The 20488-nt window shown below is 44.3% G+C and overlaps 1 protein-coding gene across 2 annotated transcripts in view; it reads left to right on the forward strand.

Annotated features, from left to right (window-relative positions):
- The window catches only part of si:dkey-71h2.2 (low density lipoprotein receptor adapter protein 1), a 184330-nt gene that overhangs the window by 143531 nt on the left and 20311 nt on the right, over positions 1–20488 (forward strand). For both annotated transcript variants that reach the window (XM_051924490.1, XM_028796375.2), the window contains exon 8: positions 924–958. In XM_051924490.1, the coding sequence (XP_051780450.1) occupies positions 924–958 (35 nt within the window). The remainder of the gene's footprint in view (positions 1–923; positions 959–20488) is intronic.

The raw sequence follows: 20488 nt of genomic DNA on the forward strand, positions 1-20488 counted from the left end.
TGAGTCCGACTATATCTAGCCAGAACCTCTCAACTTTGCGCACTAGCTCAGGCTCCTTCCCTTTCAGAGAGGTGACATTCCACGTCCCAAGAGCCAGCTTCTGTAGCCGAGGATCGGACCGCCAAGGTCCCCGCCTTCGGCCACCACCCAACTCACACTGCACCCGACCTCCTTGGCCCTTCTCATAGGTGGTGAGCCCATGGGAAGGGGGACCCACGTTGCCTCTTCGGGCTGTGCCCGGCCGAGCCCCATGGGTGCAGGCCTGGCCACCAGGCGCTCGCCATCGAGCCTCACCTCCAGGCCTGGCTCCAGAGTGGGGCCCCGGTGACCCGCGTCCGGGCGAGGGAAAACGCCGTCCAAAATTGTTTTTCTTCATAGGAGGTTTTGTTTAACCGTTCTTTGTCTCATCCCTCACCTAGGACCAGTTTGCCTTGGTTGGCCCTACCAGGGGCATAAAGCCCCGGACAACAGAGCTCCTAGGATCATTGGGACACGCAAACCCCTCCACCACGATAAGGTGGCGGTTAAAGGAGGGGATTATTAAAAATCAAAAACTGAAATCTCTCGTTCCTAGAAGTTTTCAGACCCTTCATTCACACACACACACACATACACCAGCTTTGGGCATTCCTTACCTCTGTTTAGCTAGCAAATGAGAGAACTATTTAACAGATTTCATTCGTGTTGTTTTCTGTAATTTTCTTGAACATTCCTTCTTTCCCACTCCAAGCTTGGGTCACCACAGATACTAAAACACATCAATCCTTTTCTCTTTAATCATTATGCTCAACATACCCTGTTACCTTGATTAGTAACTAATGAGATGACTGTCTGTCCTCATTGATTCCATTATATATCTGATTATGCATGTTAGTCATGGCAGACAGTGTGTCCTAATCCTGTGTTTTCTCTCTTGCTTTCAGGATGCAGATGATGCGTTGGATGAAGCCTTTTCCAGGTGAGAGCTCAACCAGTTAATTCGGCCTCTATTACCACTGGAGCAGTCAACACTAGATAGATAGATAGATAGATAGATAGATAGATAGATAGATAGATAGATAGATAGATAGATAGATAGATAGATAGATAGATAGATAGATAGATAGATAGATAGATAGATAGATAGATAGATAGATAGATAGATTTGAAATCTATATAAAATATAGATAGTGTCAATAAGAGTGGAGAAAAAAATAACATACAGCACAATTTCACATAAACCAGCAGGTGGGTACAGCACACTGTGCATGACAGGTAGTATTAGGTTACTGTGAGTTCAGTGACATTATGGCCTGGGGTAAGAAGCTGTTCCTGAAGCTAGCTAGATAGTTAGACAGACAGACAGACAGACAGACAGACAGACAGACAGACAGACAGACAGACAGATAGATAGATAGATAGATAGATAGATAGATAGATAGATAGATAGATAGATAGATAGATAGATAGATAGATAGATAGATAGATAGATAGATAGATAGATAGATAGATAGATAGATAGATAGATAGATAGATAGATAGATAGATAGATAGATAGATGACTTTTCTAGTAATTGGAAGAGGGGGTATAATTAATTGGTCAATATGTGTAACTTGTGATTTGCTATGGAACACGTCCTCAGATATGCGTTGGTCTTCTCTGTGTCAAGTTCCTTTTGACTGCCAGGCTCTCTTGTCTGACTGGGCAGAAGGTGGAGGTATTGTCTGATCAAGGAGTGCATATCAAGTCAAGTGTGTTTTTGCTTTCTATGAAGTCATTAGTATATCACAAGGCTGAGACACTGTGGTATTGACGTTGCTGCTCATTCGCAGCTCCTGTAGCCCGAGTTCAACACATAGAGAGATGGATGTCAAAGGCACATATGCCAAACACGCCTTCCTTAAGCTTTACCAAGCTTTCCTTTTTCCTCTTCCCAGCAAATATCATCCTGTCTCTTAGAGCATGTACTACATGGTGTCATCATTCCTGCTGGTGCTGCATGTCATCTGTGTGTGTGAAACTTGACACAAATACAGAGTTTACTCCTAAAGCTTCATCTGTTTGCCAAAAAGGGGTTGGATAGTACTTCAGCTGTTTAGAGGGGTATTTTGCTGTTTTGTAAACTATCAAGGAGCAAAGGAAAGTGCAAGTGTATTTGGAATTTACATCTCGGCTGTGGGAGCAGGTGATATGCTTCAGCAGTAGGCCAGTAAGTAAACATCTAGCAGATGTCACAAATAAACACACCAGACATCATGAAGGTTTGGGGCAGCCACCTGTATAATGTATCCTGGCTGCAAATGTAGAAATTTTTAAAGAGTTGTTGACAAGACTGAGTCCAAAACAGAACTGATCACATATAATAAAGATGGCAGATTTAAAGGCCCGTTCAGGAAGTGACATCATCTTTAGGGCTGGAACCAGAAGTGATGTCCTTGGGACCGGAAGTGACGTCATCTTGGGGGGTCTGATCTGGAAGTGGTGTCATTGGGACAGGAAGTGACATCATTGAGGGTGCCAGAACCTGATGGGATTTCCTGGGAATGGTCTGCAAGTAACTGAGAAAGACAGTCAGTACATTCTGCCACCCCCTGGTCGGCGGTGGTATTACAACTACTCAGGCCCTTTAGCTTCACATCTCTTAATAGTAAATAGTCGAGAAGTTTACCCAATAACAAACAAAGAGAAAGATTTCTAGTTAACTCTGGGACATATTTACTCAAGAAGACAAGTATTGACCTTAGGAGGAACCCATCAGTTTAGACAGTGCAGCCCCCCTACCCGGACTGGAGCCCCGAGCGGAATCTTCTTTTTAAAACTTCCAAAGCCCACTCCTCCATGAATCCACTACATTAGTATTTTGGTAACACTTTAGTTTAGGTACTGCAAAAATGCATCAGCGCCTTTAGCATGGGAAAGAGCTGTATAAATAAAATGTATTATTTTTTTATTATTACCTGTTAGTCATTTACTGTTATTTGTAGTAACTACAGGGGAATAAACTTGATGAGCCATAGCATGAAGTTATGGGAAAGAGTGGTGGCAGCTTGGTTAAGATGTGAGCTGATGATTAGTGAGCAGCAGTATGGTTTCTTGGCAGGAATGAGCACTGCAGATGTGATGTTTGCTCTGAGGTTGTTGATGGAGAAGTTTAGAGAAGGTCAGAAGGAGTTGCATTGCGTCTTTGTAGACCTGGAGAAAGCATATGACACAGTGACTAAAGAGGAGCTGTGGTATTGTATGAGGAAGTCGGTAGTGGCAGAGAAGTACATAAGAGTTGTACAGGATATGTATGAGGGAAGTGTGACTGTGGTGAGGTCTGCGGTAGGAGTGTCGAAGGGGGGATTACATCAAGAATCGGCTCTGAGCCCTTTCTTATTTGCAATGGTGATGGACAGGTTGACAAACGAGATTAGACAGGAGTCCCCGTGGACGATGATGTTTGCTCATGACATTGTGATCTGCAGTGAGAGTAGGGAGTGAGTAAAGTGAGGAGACCCTGGAGAGGAAAAAATATGCTATGGATAGGAGAGGAATGAAGGTCAGTAGGACCACCAAGAGAGAATACATGTGTGTGAATGAGAGGGAGGTCAGTGGAATGGTGAGGATGCAGGGAGTAGAGTTGGCGAAGGTGGATGAGTTTAAATACTTGAGATCAACAGTACAGAGTAATGGGGATTGTGGAAGAGAAGTGAAGAAGAGAGTGCAGGCAGGGTGGAGTGGGTGGAGAAGAGTGTCAGGAGTGATTTGTGTCAGACGGGTATCAGCAAGAGTGAAAGGGAAGGTCTACAGGACAGTAGTGAGACCAGCTATGTTATATGGGTTGGAGACAGTGGCACAGGAGACAGAACTGGAGGTAGCACAGTTAAAGATGCTAAGATTTGCATTGGATGTGAAGAGGATGGACAGGATTAGAAATGAGGACATTAGAGGGTCAGCTCAGGTTGGACAGTTGGCAGACAAAGTCATAGAGGCGAGATTGCATTGGTTTGGACATGTGCAGAGGAGAAATGCTGGGTATATTGGGAGAAGGATGCTAAGGATAGAGCTGTCAGGTAAGAGGAAAAGAGGAAGGCCTAAGAGGAGGTTTATGGATGTGGTGAGAGAGGACATGCAGGTGATGGGTGTGACAGAGCAAGATGACGAGGACAGAAAGATATGGAAGAAGATGATCTGCTGTGGCAACCCCTAACGGGAGCAGCCGAAAGAAGAAGAGGACTCATTTACTGTTACTTAACAAAACATTAACATACACCTCTGTGGGTCTTCATAACGCTTACGGTGCCTCAGTAAAGAGTTTATTCATCTCCGCAGTGTGACCTGCTAACAAAATGTCACTTTGGAGTGGTCGGAGGTGGCTTAACTGAGACATATTTCTCTTGCTATCACATATTTAGTACAAGACCGGAGTAAGTTTCTTATTAATGAGTCATTTTACCTTCATGTCAATGCACCACACTGCACAGACGTGAATAACCAAGAATAAGTGACATCATCAGGGCCAGGTGGGATTTCCCGTGAACGGTCTGCAGGAAAGTGAGAAAAAAGGTCAGTGCAGTCCACCACATCCTGGTCTGGTGTGGAATTACTCTCATTGAGACCCTTTAGCTGCCTCCCATGCGCACGTGGGTGACAGTAAGTAGAGGGCCCCAGTGTACTGCTTTGCCCGGGGGCCAATAATCCTGTTAAGATGGCCCTGCATGGCAGAGACCTTTTTTTCACTCTGACATTAAAGAGTCTCTTTCTGATATTCAGTGTCGAAAAAGTCAAATTAAATCCGCTGTGATTAAATGTTGTAAAACAATAAAATGTGAAGACCCCCAAATGGGGTGAATATTTTTTTATAGGCACTGAAGGTCAGCGGGTACACAGCTGGATTAACTAACTAACATGTACCTCTGGTTACCTCCTTACCTAACAATGGCCGCCTTGTTGGCCATTCTTATACCCGCATTGTAAAAGGCAGACAGCGGGCGCTTACTCTTTGAGCCTTTTTTGCAGAAAGCCATAAAGACAGCAGCAGCCTTTGAAAGGAACGAGAGAAGAATTTTGAGCTGAGCGATTCACGCACGCAGCCTCTAACTGTCTAATAAGACGCAGAACGCTCATTGCTACCAATTATCAATAATGGCTACACTCTCTTTCATATTAAGAGGGCACAATGGTGGATTTTTTTTATTCACCCTTTTAAACTGGAAATATGAAGCACAATTTAGCATAAATGATCTGCCTTAAATGCCAAAGGCAATTTCCTCTCTTTTAAAAGGTAGTTGTTACGCCTGTAAAAGACCATTTTTTAAATGACCTCTGCACAAAAGCAGGCCTTTTAATGAAAGAACTGACAGGTCTCTCCAGTTTTTAATAACTTGTGTAACATTTAGAGCAACGTTATGTAAAATGTTGACCTCTCTGTTTACGTGCCACAGCTCTTAAGACCGATCTTTTGAAAATTAGATTATAAATGTCGCTCTCGGTTCTTAATGTTATTAATAATTGGAATCACACATTCCGATCCCTCATCAGTTATGAGCAAAACAATGATGGCATTGTAATAATAAAAATATAATTATTTTTACTGCAGCTTGTTGTGGCAAATTTGAGAAAGCGACTGTGTGGAAAGTTAAATTATTTTCTAGTTTTCCTTCATTGCTGGTTCACATTATTCCCACTAAGTTTCTTTACTTCCAATGCCATTTTTATTCCTCTTCACAAGAGCAATTTTATCCATGCATACTTTTTATTTGCAGTTATTATAAGGCATAATGGCTCATAATTGAAATTTTGTATTGGCTTTTAAAATATGCACAATGTGAGTGCCACGGCGGAGAGACGGGCATTTCGGCTGGACTATGGCATGAGCTCAGGACAACATGGAGGGTGCCAGGGGATAGACAAGCAGAAACCAGAGGCCAGAAGCAGTTCCATCCCCCAGCGTTGTCACTCGGAGACCACTCAGTCCTCCTGAGGCTAGGGGGCTAGAATATGTCGGTGGGTACGTAGGTGTTTGTTGAAGCCAGTCTCTGGCAATTTGTGGGCAAAGAATTGTAGGAGCATGATAGGGATCTGATGTACAATCCTTCCTTGTCTGTGTTCGCCGTTCAGCAGCTAGTGTTCGCCATGCCTCACAGGTGGCATCCCCTTTGTGAACGGAAGCACAAAATCTAAACTTGTCCTCCATCCCTTATTCATCAGGTGGCAGTAGTCAGCTGGAGGCATCCAAACTGCAGGGATTCATGGGAACTGGAATCCAGAAGTGCACTCCTTTCCGGGTCCCTGGGTACCTCAAGGGGGCAATGTTAGGGGAAGGACTAGCCATTTCTCAAACAACCTGGAAGTGCTCCCCACAAGTCATGCTGGGACACCAGGAGCCGGCCAAGTATAAAAAGGGGCTGCCTTACCTTGGAGAGTGGCACAGCAATGGCAGGTCTATTAAAGCAGTCGTCATATTTAGGACTTTGTCGCATATCCCTCACATGAAATGAGTGCTTGAAGTCTGCGAGTCACAGACATCACCAGGTGCTGAGGGTCTTCTCTAGTGATGCCCTGCCAAGTCTCTCATGCAGCCATCTTCAGCTCTTTCTTGTTTCGGGAGTTTGTCCTCTTAAGTTTTCTCTTCAGCACATTATCTTCTTGTTGGATGAAGTGCTGTCCACTGAGTTTGGAGGCATCTACTGGAACTTGAGCAGATCAGATGTTTCTCCGCACCTCAGAATTCATTGTGCCATCAGCAGTTCCATCATCAATGAAGAGAAGTGTGCCAGGACCTGTGGCAGCCATACATGCCCAAGCAATTACACCCCCAGTGTCACCATGTTTAACAGATGAGGTGGTCTGCTTTGGATCTCAGGCAGTTCCTTTTCATCTGCACACTTTGCTCTCGCTGTCACTCTGATCAGCTTCATCTTTGTCTCGTCCGTCCACAAGACCTTTTCCCAGAATTCTGCAGGCTCTTTAATAATAATAATAATAATAATACATTTTATTTAATAGGCGCCTTTCTTAGCACTGAAGGTCACCTTACAATAAACAACATTAGTAAAATAAAAACAAGAGAATGACAAATCAAAAAGCAATAATTAGAAAACAAACAAAGATACAGTGCATCCGGAAAGTATTCACAGCTCATCACCTTTTCCACATTTTGTTATATTACAGCCTTATTCCAAAATGGATTAAATTCATTTTTTTCCTCAGAATTCTACAAACAACACCCCATAATGACAACGTGAAAAAAGTTTACTTGAGGCTTTTGCAAATTTATTAAAAATAAAAAAACTGAGAAAGCACATGTCCATAAGTATTCACAGCCTTTACTCAATACTTTGTCGATGTACCTTTGGCAGCAATTCCAGCCTCAAGTCTTGTTGAATATGATGCCACAAGCTTGGCACACCTATCCTTGGCCAGTTTCGCCCATTCCTCTTTGCAGCACCTCTCAAGCTCCATCAGGTTGGATGGGAAGCATCGGTGCACAGCCATTTTAAGATCTCTCCAGAGATGTTCAATCGGATTCAAGTCTGGGCTCTGACTGGGCCACTCAAGGACATTCACAGAGTTGTCCTGAAGCCACTCCTTTGATATCTTGGCTGTGTGCTTAGGGTCGTTGTCCTGCTGAAAGATGAACCGTCGCCCCAGTCTGAGGTCAAGAGCGCTCTGGAGCAGGTTTTCATCCAGGATATCTCTGTACATTGCTGCAGTCATCTTTCCCTTTATCCTGACTAGTCTCCCAGTCCCCACAGCATGATGCTGCCACCACCATGCTTCACTGTAGGGATGGTATTGGCCTGGTGATGAGCGGTGCCTGGTTTCCTCCAAACGTGACGCCTGGCATTCACACCAAAGAGTTCAATCTTTGTCTCATCAGACCAGAGAATTTTCTTTCTCATGGTCTGAGAGTCCTTCAGGTGCCTTTTGGCAAACTCCAGGTGGGCTGCCATGTGCCTTTTACTAAGGAGTGGCTTCTGTCTGGCCACTCTATCATACAGGCCTGATTGGTGGATTGCTGCAGAGATGGTTGTCCTTCTGGAAGGTTCTCCTCTCTACACAGAGGACCTCTGGAGCTCTGACAGAGTCACCATCGGGTTCTTGGTCACCTCCCTGACTAAGACCCTTCTCCCCCGATCGCTCAGTTTAGATGGCCGGCCAGGTCTAGGAAGAGTTCTGGTGGTTTCAAACTTCTTCCACTTACGGATGATGGAGGCCACTGTGCTCATTGGGACCGTCAAAGCAGCAGAAATTTTTCTGTAACCTTCCCCAGATTTGTGCCTCGAGACAATCCTGTCTCAGAGGTCTACAGACAATTCCTTTGACTTCATTCTCGGTTTGTGCTCTGACATGAACTGTCAACTGTGGGACCTTCTATAGACAGATGTGTACCTTTCCAAATCATGTCCGGTCAACTGAATTTACCACAGGTGGACTCCAATGAAGCTGCAGAAACATCTCAAGGATGATCAGGGGAAACAGGATGCACTTGAACTCAATTTGGAGCTTCATGGCAAAGGCTGTGAATACTTATGTACATGGGATTTCTCAATTTTTTTATTTTTAATAAATTTGTAAAAACCTCAAGTAAACTTTTTTCACGTTGTCATTATGGGGTGTTGTGTGTAGAATTCTGAGGAAAAAAATGAATTTAATCCATTTTGGAATAAGGCTGTAACATAACAAAATGTGGAAAAAGTGATGTGCTGGGAATACTTTCCGGATGCACTGTAACTGGCACTAACAGTGCAAAATTCACAATTGGTATGCCAATTTGAAAAGATAGGTTTTGAGGGCAGTTTTAAAATGTGTTATTGAATTGCGCTGACGTATATGAGAGGGAAGAGAATTCCAGAGTTGAAGAGCACTATGAGAGACACTCGAGCTCCCATAGAACTGAGTCTGATGTGCGGTACAGAAAGTTGAGCTGCAGATGAGGATCTGAGTGAACGAGAAGGAGTGTAAGTCTGTAGGAGTTCAGTGAGGTATGATTAGCACACTGCTCAAAAATACGTGGACAAGTGCGTCCTTCAGACCAAAGTGAAGGAATAGACCCGCTGCTACTCCTGCTGAGGCAAAAACAACGACGAGAGCCCCGGTGAACGTACTTGCGGTGCAGCAGGAGATCGGCAGTTTGTTTGAAGTCGATACAATTCATCTGGTGAATACTTTAGTTTTGAAGATGTGACTGCATGAGATAACAAAGTAAACATAATAATCCATGATAACCAATTGAGCTTTATCATAGTAGAAATCCAGAAATCACCCAAGCAAATTCCAGATTGGAAGCAAAGTAATGTACCCCTGATGTACCTACTCGGCCCAGTTAAAATAACACGTTAGCCAGTAGACCGTCACCACTGGGATTTCCGCAAGTACTCAGCAATTGTCAAAGGGAAGTTTCAGCCAACTATTCATCAAAGCTAGTTACTTGAGCAGAGAATCAGTGAGAAAGTTTCCACTTACCCACACAGGTTGCAGCGTGTTAAGGTCGCAGGAGGCAAGGGACGCAAATGCGTGTTATCAGTTTTTAATCCAATGCAAAGGCGGAGGAAGATCCGATGCAAAAGGTAAAAAACAACCAGTAAAAGTACACAAACGGAGCACCGGCAGACAGAAACGCCAGCGTTCACTTCCAGTTCTTTGAAGTCCTTTGTGCTAAACTGTAATCTGGCCATCCTGTTTGTGTGGTTTGTGTGTCCTCTGTGTTTCTGTTCATGAAGTCTTCTGCTGATAGTCGTCTCTGACACACACACACATCGTCCCTCCCAAAGTCTGTTACTGGTCTGTCAGGCAGGCGTTTGTTGCTTTTTATTATAGCAGGTGAGGGGACGCTGGTGCACACTTGTTGTTGCCGCTCCTCCCTGTTAACAACACTTTTCGCAAAATTCGCCTTAATTCTGCACTTTCTTACGCTTGTTTTATTTCGTTTATTGTACGTATAGTTCGTGGATACAGCTGACTCGAATTGCATGGATTTGGTTTAATATTTACAGATTTTATGGACTACACTTTACTGGGAACAGCTGAGTCTGTGGATCACGGGACGAGACCTATGAACATTTCTTTGTACCTGGCGATCAAGCACCTTGGGATGATCTGTCTCCGTGATTATATTCGCTATGCTGATCTGCTCCCGTTTCATCTTACAGTACCCTACGACCGGGAACTGATCTGATCCATATTACTAACCGAGAATGGTAAACCGGAAGGCACGAACCCAGGTACACGGCGATGGACGCAGGAGACATAGTGCGCAGGCACCTACAGCGCGCGTCTCATAAACTGCAAGCGACGTCTGATCCATCACGAACGAAGGAGTCACGGCTCAAAAACGAAAGAGCTCAACTAACGTAAATAAGAAATGAAGCAACAACGCGCCCATAGCTAACGACTAACGACACAGCCACACAAAAAGAGGATTCTGCGCTGCACCCCAGAGTCAAACGGAAGAGGGTACGGAGGCCCCACAGGTCCACAAAGATAGTACGGAAGGCGCGGGCAAGTACGAAAGTCGCAGGTGCCTACAACGCGCTTCTGAACTAAACGTCCACACTACACAGCATGGTCCACGCGCTTCTAACACACCGCAAGCATAAATACGAGATAGTACAGAAACCCCACAGATCCGGACTCCACAACATATGTGAATCACATTACAGTAATACAATATTAAGCACATTACAGTAATACAATATTGACAGTACAACCACAGAAAACACAGGCTAACCGAGAATGGTAAACCACGAGCCCGCCTGGATAGAATCAATGAACGCAGGCACCTACAATACGCGTCTGAAATGCCGCAAGCAAAGCAGGCACGGCTCCAAAAAGAAAGAGCTCAACTGACACACGTCCACACTAAATAGCATAGTCAAACCCGACATAGTACAGAAGGTGCAGGCGCCTACAATGCTCTTCGAAAGCAGCGCAAGCAAAAACCCGAGATAGTACAGAAGCCCCAAAGATCCGGACTGCACAGCATATGTGAATCACATTACAGTAAGACAATATTATAAGTACTCACAGAAAACACAAACAGAAGAGGCTTCGGCGTCCCGCCCCACAGTCAAACCAGAGAAAGTACGGAGGCCCCAAACGTCCACAAAACACAGCATAGTCAAACCCGACATAGTACGGAGGGCGCATGCACTTATACACCGCAAGCGAAGGAGCCATGGCTCAGAAACAAAAGAGCCCAAATAACGGAAATAAGTAATTTTAACAGTACGTGCAATTATCCATATTACTAATAGTAAACAACGTATAACTAATGGAGTCACGGTCACGGCTCCAAAACGAGAAACACCATTAACCCGGACGGATTACCACAACACAGTCTTAACCAACTTTATGTAGCCTTCTCAAGAGAGTACAAAACCCTGCACGTCCACACTACACAGCATAGTCAAACCCGACATAGTGCGGAAGGTGCAGGCGCCTACAACACGCTTCTAAAGCACCGCAAGCAAAAACCCGAGATAGTACAGAAGCCCCGAAGATCCAGACTCCACAGCATATGTAAATTACATTACAGTAATACAACACTATAAGTCCTCACAGAAAACACAAACAGAAGAGGCTTCCGCGTCCCGCCCCAAAAGAGTTCAACTAACGGAAATTGGTAATTTTAACAGTAAGTGCAATTATCCATATTACTAACAGTAAACAACGTATACCTAATCAACAAATCCCAAGGACAGACCATGGACAGAGTCGGCCTTTACCTCTCTCAGCCTGTATTTAGACATGGACAACTTTATGTAGCCTTCTCAAGAGTTCGGCATGCATGTGACGTTAACGTCAAGATTATAATAACTCCATACCAAGGAAAACTCATTCAAAGACAACACTCCATCTTTACTACAAATGTGGTGTATGAAGATATCCTTTGTGTGTCATCTACACCTTTACACTCCAATATATCTCATACATAGATCTGCACAAACTCAAAGACATTCTATACTTACATAAAATAACAATTAAACTGCTATTGTCATTTACATATATTACATAGACCTACAGATGTCGTGACGGTGAACATGATACATACAGTGGGGCAAAAAAGTATTTAGTCAGCCACCAATTGTGCAAGTTCTCCCACTTAAAAAGATGAGAGAGGCCTGTAATTTCCATCATAGGTAAACCTCAACTATGACAGACAAAAATGAGAAAAAAAAATCCAGAAAATCACATTGTCTGATTTTTGAAGAATTTATTTGCATATTATGGTGGAAAATAAGTATTTGGTCAATAACAAAAGTTCATCTCAATACTTTGTTCTATACCCTTTGTTGGCAATGACAGAGGTCAAACGTTTACCTTCACAAGGTTTTCACACACTGTTGCTGGTATTTTGGCCCATTCCTCCATGCAGATCTCCTCTAGAGCAGTGATGTTTTGGGGCTGTCGCTGGGCAACACAGACTTTCAACTCCCTCCAAAGATTTTCTGTGAGGTTGAGATCTGGAGACTGGCTAGGCCACTCCAGGACCTTGAAATGCTTCTTACGAAGCCACTCCTTCGTTACCCGGGCGGTGTGTTTGGGATCATTGTCATGCTGAAAGACCCAGCCACGTTTCATCTTCAATGGCCTTGCTGATGGAAGGAGGTTTTCACTCAAAATCTGATGATACATGGCCCCATTCATTCTTTCCTTTACACGGATCAGTCGTCTTGGTCCCTTTGCAGAAAAACCGCCCCAAAGCATGATGTTTCCACCCCCATGCTTTACAGTAGGTATGGTGTTCTTTGGATGCAACTCAGCATTCTTTCTCCTCCAAACACGAGTAGAGTTTTTTCATCCGACCATATGACATTCTCCCAATCCTCTTCTGGATCATCCAAATGCTCTCTAGCAAACTTCAGACGGGCCTGGGCATGTACTGGTATTAGGAAGGGGGACACGTCTGGCACTGCAGGATTTGAGTCCCTGGCGGCGTAGTGTGTTACTGATGGTAGCCTTTGTTACTTTGGTCCCAGCTCTCTGCATGTCATCCACTATGTCCCCCCGTGTGGTTCTGGGATTTTTGCTCACCATTCTTATGATCATTTTGACCCCACGGGGTGAGATCTTGCGTGGAGCCCCAGATCGAGGGAGATTATCAGTGGTCTTGTATGGCTTCCATTTTCTAATAATTGCTCCCACAGTTGATTTCTTCACACCAAGCTGCTTACCTATTGCAGATTCAGTCTTCCCAGCCTGGTGCAGGTCTACAATTTTGTTTCTGGTGTCCTTTGACAGCTCTTTGGTCTTGGCCATAGTGGAGTTTGGAGTGTGACTGTTTGAGGTTGTGGACAGGTGTCTTTTATATTGATAACGAGTTCAAACAGGTGCCATTAATACAGGTAACGAGTGGAGGACAGAGGAGCCTCTTACAGAAGAAGTTACAGGTCTGTGAGAGCCAGAAATCTTGCTTGTTTGTAGGTGACCAAATACTTATTTTCCACCATAATTTGCAAATAAATTCTTCAAAAATTAGACAATGTGATTTTCTGGATTTTTTTTCTCATTTTGTCTCTCATAGTTGAGGTATACCTATGATGAAAATTACAGGCCTCTCTCATCTTTTTAAGTGGGAGAACTTGCACAATTGGTGGCTGACTAAATACTTTTTTGCCCCACTGTATGTAACAATTACCAAGACAGACAATAATCTCTTTCAAATCTATTGCAGGTTACCCGAGACCAGGGGTTGGCGAGCGAAGCAAGCAGGGGGCAGAGCCCCCTAGTGTTCATACTAACCTGGTTTATGGCTTATGGCTCCGGGGCGATCACGCCTGAAATTACCAAGCGTTACTGTTTATGGCTGTGTATTGGAACATCCAAATCCTGCTTCCTCCTCCTGCTGTGCTTTCTGCTGCTTGCTATCGCCGCTCACCTACGCTACCACACCTGCCTGTCCTACCGGCTGCGTTGTGCTGTGCTGCTTCTACACTGCTATCAGCTAAGTATCACTCACTATTTTAGAGCTTTGAGTACTGAGGAAAGCGCTATATAAATGTAATGAATTATTATTATTTATTATTAAACACTAAAGTACAAAAACAAAGTAGAAAGTAACACTAAACCACAACACTGCTGGGAACACCGGCACACCGCATCTACTAAATACTAAGAAACATCCATCCATCCATTTTCCAACCCACTGAATCCGAACACAGGGCCACGGGGGTCTGCTGGAGACAATCCCAGCCAACACAGGGCACAAGGCAGGAACCAATCCTGGGCAGGGTGCCAACCCACTGCAGGACACACACAAACACAAAGCACACACTAGGGCCAATTTAGAATCGCCAATCCACCTAACCGGCATGTCTTTGGACTGTGGAAGGAAACCAGAGCGCCCGGAGGAAACCCACGCAGACACGGGGAGAACATGCAAACTCCACGCAGGGAGGACCCGGGAAGTGAACCCAGGTCCCCAGATCTCCCAACTGCGAGGCAGCAGCGCTACCCACTGCGCCACCCACTAAGAAACACTAATGGAAAAAATACTATTCAGTAAGTACCGCGTCTACTAAACAGTAAATCAGTAAAGGAGAAAGGACTAACCGCGTCAGCTGCGGAGCGAAATGAAGTGAATGAAATGAGGTGAATGGGAGGGGAGATGATCACGTGACTCCAACACCCGCCTTAACTCTCCATCCCTCCACAAACACACAAGCATAGCCACATGGATCCCAACTCTCCTTTATATTTATAGATTCTTCTGTCCTCAGCAGTGGAAGTCTTCCTTGGCCTATCAGTCCCTTTATGATTACTGAGCCCACCGGTGTGTTCGTTCTTCTTCATGATTTCCCAGACAGTTCATTTTAGTTATCCTAAGGTGTTACTGACGTCTCTAATTGTTTTATTTTGTTCTTCGGCCTCATGATGGCTTCTTTGCCTTTCATCTCTTGTCCTCTTGTTGAACAATGGCAACTACAGACTCCAAAGGGTAGAAGCAATTCAAGGTATCTTATGAAACCGTGAAACCCACCTGAGGAGTCACACACACCTGTGACGCCAATTGTCCCACACATTATGGGGAGCGTGTAGAAAAAAAGTGTTGTGGGACCGAAACGTCTGCCAATCTGCCTTAAATGAAAGTCTGCCATGTGCACTCTAATCACGATGTCTGAATTGTTGGATTTGTAATTTTAAACTGTTCAGCAGAGGGGGAAATCAAAGAAAAAATGTGTCTTAGCCCCAAAATTCGTGGATGGCACTGTTCACATTTCAGAATTTTGACCTTCAATTTAAATTTCCCAGTGGCAGCTTACAGACACCCCCGCCAAGCATTAATAAATGTTTTTCTTTTTCTTATGTCAATAAAAAGTATAAGCTGAAGTCAGATCCATTTAAATAGCGAAGAGTTTGTAGGAGAGACGAGTGACTCAAAGTGCACGGTAAGATGTGTGTAGGCAGGCTGAGTCCTGCTGGTCATGCTTTCAAGGCCAGGGTGACGCATTGATTGCTTTCAAAAATAACTGCATCGGCACAGAGATGGGTCTTGCAAGGTGGTCTCCCACGAGGCTGCTCCCTGTGCCTCTCTGTTTTCGGCTTTAATTGCTGCTGAAGTTTTAATTACTGAATAGCAGAATCAATGTAAATAACAATTTGCTTGAAAGGACAGGAACGAGTGGAACTGGAGGAGGGAATCATGAACTTCTTTAATGCTATCACCCGCTGTGAATGAAAAAAGAAGTTCATTTTCTTAAACTGGGTTTCTGTGCCGTTATTTAATTTTAAAAAGTTGTCCTCCATCCAGAATTTCATTTTTATTTTGTTTTTCTTCCCCAAAGAAACTTGTAAGGGATGTTATGAGATCCAAAAGGTAAGGGTAGAAAACGCTAAACCTGCTGTGCCCAAGGTGATTAAGTGGCAGCCACCGGGGATTAAATGAATGTTTATGGAGACCAGGAGATACACATAAGTGTAGTGGAGAGTGCAACTGGTAATCCAGTATGGTGTGGACATTGTGGAAGGACAGTCATGGAACGTCAAGGAAGTGTTGTTGTGTCAATCGGGTCACCCCTTTAATTCCTAACGTGAATAATCCATCCATCCATCCATTTTCCAACCCACTGAACCCAAACACAGGGTCACGGGGGTCTGCTGGAGCCAATCCCGGTGTGGTGGCTCTGAGGCTAGGGAGCTGCACTGGCAATCAGAAGATTGCCAGTTTGAATCCTGTAAATGCCAAAAAGGACTCTGCTCTGTTGGGCCCTTGAGCAAGGCCCTTAACCTGCAATTGCTGAGCGCTTTGAGTAGTGAGAAAAGCACTATATAAATGCAAAGAATTATTATTATTAATTAACACAGGGCAGGAATCAATTTCGGGCAGGGCACCAGCCCACCACAGGACACACACACCAGGGCCAATTTAGAACCACCAATCCACCATGTCTTTGGACTGTCAGAGAAAACCCACGCAGACACGGGGAGGACATGCAAACTCCATGCAGGGAGGACCCGGGAAGTGAACCTCAGGTCTCCTAACTGTGAGGCAACAGCGCTACCACTGTGCCACCGTGCCGCCCCAACGTGAATAATTACAAACAAAAAGAACGCCTGATGGCATTACAGCCAATTTAAATAAAACACAAAGAGGTCTTTGTAACATTCTTTCAAGGTATTCAGAACATTAGAACATTCTAGTCGAGTACAGGCCATTCAGCCCAACAAAGCTCTCCAGTCCTATCCACTTAATTCTTCCAAAGAAACATCAAGTCGAGTTTTGAAAGTCTCTGAAGTCCTCCTGTCTACCACACTACTTGGGCACGTATTCCAGGTGTCTGTTGTTCTTTGTGTAAGGAAAAACTTTCTAATGTTAGTGTGAAATTTACCCTTAACAAGTTTCTAACTGTGTGTCCCCATGTTCTTGATGAACTCGATCCACTGGATTAATTCCCTTCAGAATTTTAAACACTTCAGCCATGTCTCCTCTTAACCTCTGTAAAAGCTCAGCTCTTTTAATCTTTCCTCATAACTCATCCCCTGTAGTCCTCTAATCAGCCTAGTCGCTCTTCTCTGGACCTTTTCTTGTGCTGTTATGTTCTTTTTGAAGTCTGGAGACCAAAACTGCACTCAGTACTCCAGATGAGGCCTCGCCAGTGTGTTATAAAGACTGAGCAGAACCTCCTGTGACTTGTACTCCACACGTCAAGGCGCTATATAACCCAACATTCTGTTAGCCTTCTTAATGGCTTCTGAACACTGTCGGGAAGTTGATAGCTTAGAGTCCACTACGACTCCTAAATCCATCTCATATGGTGGACTATCGATTTTCAGACCTCCCATTGTGTTATCAAACCTCACATTTTTACTTCCTATGTGTAATTCTTTACATTTCCTGACGTTAAATTTCATCGTCCACAAATCTGCCCAAGCCTGTCTGCTGTCCAAGTCCTTCTCTAATGATATCAACGGATTCCAAATTATCTGCTAATCCACCTATCTTGGTATCATCTGCAAACTTAACCAGCTTGTTACTTATATTCCTATCTAAATCATTTACAGAGGTGCCTTGATTTGCGAGGATAATTTGTTCCGGAAACGTGCTTGTAATCCAAAGCACTCGTATATCCAAGCGAATTTCCCCATAAGAAATAATGGAAACTCAGATGATTCGTTCCACGGCCCAAAAATATTCACAAAAAATGATTAATACAAAATATAAAGTAAAAATACATAAAACAGATTAACCTGCACGTTACCTTTGAAAAGAATCACGGCTTGTGGGAGGGAGACGAGAGGAGGAGGAGGGTTATTGTATAGGATGACTTTCACTGTAACTAATGGGATCACTGCTGTCTGTTGGCTCACTGGAATCTTTTTCTTTTTTTGCGATGACAGTTGCTTTTGCCTCCTTTTGAGGAATTTTCAGAAATGTGACATTGCATTGTGGTTAAACCAATTAATCACTCGCACACAAAATAAAAAATGCTTTACGCGCACACACACACACACGTGGTCACAATGCTGTAGTAAACAGTATACGCTCGTCCGGATGTTGACTATACGAGTGAGGCACGCCGACTGAGACCGAGCATGGGAGACAATTACCCACAATCCCGCAGCAAGAGAGAGAGAGAGAGAGAGAGAAGAACCATCGACTCGGTTGTGGTCATGTGATGCTTAGCAGACAGAGCATATACGTACTACTCGTATTGCAAGACCTCGCTCGTTTATCAAATTAAAATTTATTAAAAACTTTTGCTCGTCTTGCAAAACACTCGCAGACCAAGTTACTCACAATCCAAGGTTTTACTGTATATATATTAAAAATAGCACGGCCGTAGCACTCACCCCTGCTGGACACCTCAGAGGGTAAAGACCTATAAATACCTGGGAGTGCAGCTGGATGATAAATTGGACTGGACTGCCAATACTGATGCTCTCTGCAAGAGAGGACAGAGCCGACTATATTTCCTTAGAAGGCTGGCGTCCTTCAACATCTGCACTAAGATGCTGCAGATGTTCTACCAGACGGTGGTGGTGAGCGCCCTCTTCTACGCGGTGGTGTGCTGGGGAGACAGCACAAAGAAGAGAGACGCCTCACGCCTGGACAAACTGGTGAGGAAGGCAGGCTCTATTGTAGGCACGGAGCTGGACAGTTTAACATCCTTGGCAGAGTGACGGGCGCTGAGCAGACTCCTGTCAATCATGGAGAATCCACTGCATCCACTGAACAGGATCATCTCCAGACAGAGGAGCAGCTTCAGCGACAGACTGCTGTCACCGTTCTCCACAAACCTGTGAGGATCTGGGATGGCCGCCAGGGGGTGCTACATGGATCCCGGAGCCCACCTGGACAACTCTACAGTCCCGCCCGGAGGTGCAATTAGCAATAGGTGATCAAGCACCTGGAGCACTTCTGGTTGAGTTGTAAAAAGGGCCAGCATTCACCACTCAGGAGCCAGAATCGGAAGGAAGAGGACGAGGTTGCCTGGGAGGAGTGGTGGTGCCAAGGTGGAGAGAAAGTGTTTGTGTGTTGGCTAAGTGCTTGGTTTGGGACTGTGTTGTGGCTGGAGGGATTACAGGGAAGACGTGCCCTCCAGCTGAAGAAAAATAAAAAGTCTGGTTATTTTACACGTGCCTCTGCATCAGTCTGTGCCGGGTCAGGTGCAATATAGCGCCTTCTATCTATCTATCTATCTATCTATCTATCTATCTATCTATCTATCTATCTATCTATCTATCTATCTATCTATCTATCTATCTATCTATCTATCTATCTATCTATCAGCCAATTCTCGTCAGGTTCCTCACACTATCACCCTCTGCTTCCTGTGTCTGAGCCAATTCTGCACCCATCTAAAAACATCACCCTGAACTCCCACATCTTTTAATTTGATGCCCAACCTGTCCTGTGGCATCTCATCAAATGCCTTTGGAAAGTCAAGATAAATAACATCATCTGCTCCTCTCTGTTCATATCCTTTTGTTGCCTCCTCATAGAATTCCAGCATGTTGGTAAAACATGACCTCCCTCTTCTGACCCTATACTGGTCTTCATTGGGACCTTCATATTGTTGGCAGTTCAGTCAGAAATGAGAGGCCTTTCTATTTGCCATCCAATCTTTTGCAGTCCTCCAGCTGGAAGGGGCGGAGTCAATTACCCTCAGTGGGCGTCTTCTTGCTGCTGTGGGTGAGAAAAGAGAGAGCAATGTTAGAAACTGCACCTCCTCTGGCCTTGTGCTGGTAGTGCTTACCTCCAATAAACCTGTGAGGTGATCCACCGATTTGCATGCATGACTATAGTAATTAATTGTTTTAGAAAATTATCTTAATTGAATATGTTTGGTACATTGTGACGCCTGGGATGCCCATAGCCTGGGCATCACCCGTTAGTCATAACTGGGATGTTAGGGCAAATAGGACACAAACAAGCAATCCACTAAATAACGTGTGCCTCGGTCAATAAATAAGCCAATACGTGTTCCATAATAAAATCAGTGCTGTCTTGTTAGGAGTTCAAATAAACCAATAAATAATTAAATCCAAATCAGGGTTAAAATCAAATCTAAAATCGCAGAGCTCAAATTGGGTTTTTTTCTTTAATTATGTGAGCTTACATGCGTCTCTCCCTCTCTCCTGCCTATCCAACTCACCCATCAGATCTCCACAGAGGGCCTGAGATGCCATGAAGCAAGGTCCCGACTCCTGCTGTCATCCTGGCCATATCAGTCAGTCACATCTGGGACGTTCGGAGCCGCTCCCCATCGTCCTGCCACCTGACTTTGGACCAGCAGGACCCATTGCTCCTCCATATTATTCAGCAGGAACTTTAGAGTCTAATACCAGTGAGACTAATCTCTATGAATGGCCATTTTACAAGAAAGTAGCTGTTGTGTCAAGTAATGGTGAGATTAATCTTTATAAATGACCATTTTAATTAGCCATGGTGCCCAGTTATTAGCTATAGTGTCCAATACTGGTGAGACGTATCTCTATGAATGACCAATTTAATAAGCCATGTTCACCAATAATTAGTTGTAGTGTCCTCTAATGGTGAGATCAATCTTTATAAATGACCAT

Source organism: Erpetoichthys calabaricus, chromosome 3, assembly GCF_900747795.2.
Source record: "Erpetoichthys calabaricus chromosome 3, fErpCal1.3, whole genome shotgun sequence".
In the NCBI taxonomy this organism is placed as follows: domain Eukaryota; kingdom Metazoa; phylum Chordata; class Cladistia; order Polypteriformes; family Polypteridae; genus Erpetoichthys; species Erpetoichthys calabaricus.